This window comes from Frieseomelitta varia, unplaced genomic scaffold (assembly GCF_011392965.1).
Source record: "Frieseomelitta varia isolate USP_RPSP 00005682 unplaced genomic scaffold, Fvar_1.2 scaffold_797, whole genome shotgun sequence".
NCBI classification, from domain to species: domain Eukaryota; kingdom Metazoa; phylum Arthropoda; class Insecta; order Hymenoptera; family Apidae; genus Frieseomelitta; species Frieseomelitta varia.
The window spans coordinates 8084-11341 of NW_025110586.1; the positions used below are offsets into that span (position 1 = coordinate 8084).

The 3258-nt window shown below is 38.7% G+C and overlaps 1 protein-coding gene across 1 annotated transcript in view; it reads left to right on the forward strand.

Moving 5' to 3' along the window:
* The window catches only part of LOC122536078 (LIM/homeobox protein Lhx3), a 10836-nt gene that overhangs the window by 3399 nt on the left and 4179 nt on the right, over positions 1 to 3258 (forward strand). Inside the window, exons 4-5 of the mRNA XM_043668134.1 lie at positions 634 to 823; positions 2859 to 3025. Of these exons, the coding sequence (XP_043524069.1) occupies positions 634 to 823; positions 2859 to 3025 (357 nt within the window). The remainder of the gene's footprint in view (positions 1 to 633; positions 824 to 2858; positions 3026 to 3258) is intronic.

Genomic DNA, 3258 nt, shown 5'->3' on the forward strand with positions numbered 1-3258 from the left:
AGAGAACACTAGTACGAGTGTGAAGGCACAATTGAGCTTCCTTGGAAGAGACCAAAGCTATCACGTTCTCTTGTAGAAGCCAGCAGACTTATTCTAAAAACTAAAGGTAGTGTCAGTTAGTGCTAGTTCAAGTCACAAGTCATAAGTCACGATTAGTCACTTAATTAGTTAGAGAACACTAGTACGAGTGTGAGGGCACAATTGAGCTTCCTTGGAAGAGACCAAAGTTATCACGTTCTCTTGTAGAAGCCAGCAGACTTACTCTAAAAAATAGTGTCAGTGCTAATCCAAGTCATAAGTCCTAACTCGTAATTAGTCATAGTGAATACCAGTGCAAATATAAGTGCTGTTCGCAGTTAAAGCACAATGCTTTTTGAAGCTTGTTTGGGAGATGCCAAAGTTACCACGTTCTTGTAGAAGTCAGCTGGCTATTCTGGGAAATAAAGTTAGTGTCAGTTAGATTCAGTTTATTTCTCACCCATCGGTGGATTATCAACATATTCAGAGATGCACGATACCTTAACATTTGGTTAAGTCACCACAAAACTTTTGTTTCTATTCACTTTCGTTTGGGAACCACTCTCACTACAGATGACGTTTCATATGAAGACGTTTGCTCCGTCGATATTGCAGAACTGGCAGAGGGAAGCATAGACGGCGACCAGCCAAATAAAAGGCCGAGGACCACAATCACAGCAAAGCAGCTGGAAACATTAAAATTAGCGTACAACACCAGCCCTAAGCCAGCGAGGCACGTGCGGGAGCAACTTTCTCAGGACACAGGACTCGACATGCGTGTCGTTCAAGTCTGGTTTCAAAACAGGTACGCGTGTCTTGTCGAGCATTCGTGCAAAATGTAACTACGAATATATAGCACTTACCTACGGAGCTGGACGAAAATATTCGCACGCTCTTTGAAACTGTTACAACTTTGTAGAAAAAGGAATTCAAGTTGGACTTTGGAGCATCAATTCTCCACTGTTTCAATCGTGTGGCAGGGATGATACTTTTGTTCTGAGAAATTGTAGAAACTCAAGTGCCTCTGAGAACGTTAAAAGGCGACTAAATCTTGAAGATCGAGGTCCTCTTAAAATTCACTGTACAATTTCTTTCTCGCCCGAGTATTAAGATTAAACGACAAAATGTTAAGATCTCTTGAACTTTTCTCGGTCAACATTCAATAAATAAATGGCAGTAAAAAGATCGTACGTTAAGATTAAATGGTAGAATAATTAGGATCTTTCGTTTAAATCTGATGTTCGATATTCGACAAAATGGCGGGAAAAGAGTCGTGAACATTGATGTTAAATGGCAAATCGTATATTATGATTAAATAGAAAAATATTCGAACTTTTTAAATTTTTGTCTGAATCTGACGTTCAAGATTCGATAAATCTAAGATCCTCGTGATTCCCAGATAGATCTAGCCGTGAAAAAGAAATTTGTAGGCGTTCGAAATTTTACAATTGTCGACAACGAACGTGTGTCGTTGCGTTTGACGATCTGTTGCACGACGTAGATACACATTTGGAAAAGAAGCACTCGAGATTGGGACAGTAGAGGTTTTAAAACGAGAAACGTTAGGGACGAAAATTAGGAAATTATGAAATATATAGTAGATAAGTAATGTTAGAAAATTATATAAATAAAAAATTAGGAAATTACGAGATATGAAACGTCAGTAATTTTTCATCGAGCGCGTGGATGAATAGTTTTCTCATGTGTATGTAATAATGAAATATCTGTGTCCGTGATCGTGCGATGCTGCTTTTATCGCGGTTTCAAAGGCTGCGGATAGATAAACGAGATAACACAGATCTGTATGATTTTCCTAACTTGCCAAAGTAAATGCAAAAATTGAACTACAATCATTCGACTGGCTTTAAGATACAGTTTAATCGGAAGTTAATAAGCTCGCTGCAACAGTTTGGACTATAGAGTTTGACGTTGCTGGACGAAAATGAAGAAAGTGCATGAACGACCGACGCACTCGAAGTGACATTTAAATTCTCTTTAAAGCGACTGTTTGAAACTGGAAATTACAATTACTCGAATAATCTCTGACTGTCGGTGAATTTCTCCAAAAAAAAAAAAAAAAAAAAAAAAAGAAGAAGAAGAAGAAATAGCGATATTATTCACGATACCTGACAAACAAACATCGATCAGCTATCACATTATCTGTGAAATTCTTTTTTCGCAATTCGACTTCCCGTTATCTCCGTAGTGAACATAGTAACCAGTTTACAATATTGCGGGGAAAAAAGAGAAGGGAAAAAAAAAACCGTCTTTATCGATTCTGTCGGTTTGTGCAGCCATAATCCCATGGCTCCGTGTGAAAAACGGGGATACACTTTGTAGCAAAAACGTCGATACGAAAAGTAGCATTTATCGCGATCCACTGTGTCATCGATCGTTGATCGTCGATAAAGAAAGAAAGAAAGAAAAAAGGAAAGAAATTGCAGAAAAGTGCGCACGCGCGAAACATTTTTCCTGCTCTCCTCTCAAAGGTGAAATTGAAGTGGACGTTTTCCTGTGAATTTGCACATCGTAAACACCGCGTCGGAAGATACGATCGGAAGATAAAATTGATATTTCGATGCTTCGCTCTTATGAAAGTGGTAGTAATCTTATATTGTAAAATAGTAGCTGACATCGAGGACGGTGGAAGGTTGATTCATCGAGATGCACGAATACGATAGTTTATCATCGCGCGGCTATTTTTAGCCGCGTTGGCGTTATGGGTTTCTGGGTATCGATCTATAAATACGATCTTCGAAAGAAAAAAGAAAATAGAAAGAAAATCCATTACCTTCTTCGGAATTCAATTTTTTTTTTTTTTTTTATCCTTTGCTTCGCAGGAGAGCGAAAGAGAAGAGACTGAAGAAAGACGCCGGCAGAACAAGATGGTCGCAGTACTTTCGAAGTATGAAAGGGACGGGGGCTGGTGGGCATTCACCGAGGCACGATAAACTTCTTGATAAGGACGAGCTGAAGGTCGACTTGGACTCCACCTTCGGGCACCACGGTACGTATCGGTACCGCTCTCATTATGCTAACACATTCGCGATCTGCAAGTTCTTCGTTTTTCTAATACCTCGTTGCCGGCGAAAATGAAGAAAATCGAGCTTGCTGCAAATTTCTGACGTTAAAAGTTAGGGAAAATTAGGAAATTGTGAAATATTAGTGATAAGTAAAGTTAGAAAGTTATATAAATAAAAAATTAGGAAATTACGAGATATTAGTGATAAGTAAAGTTAG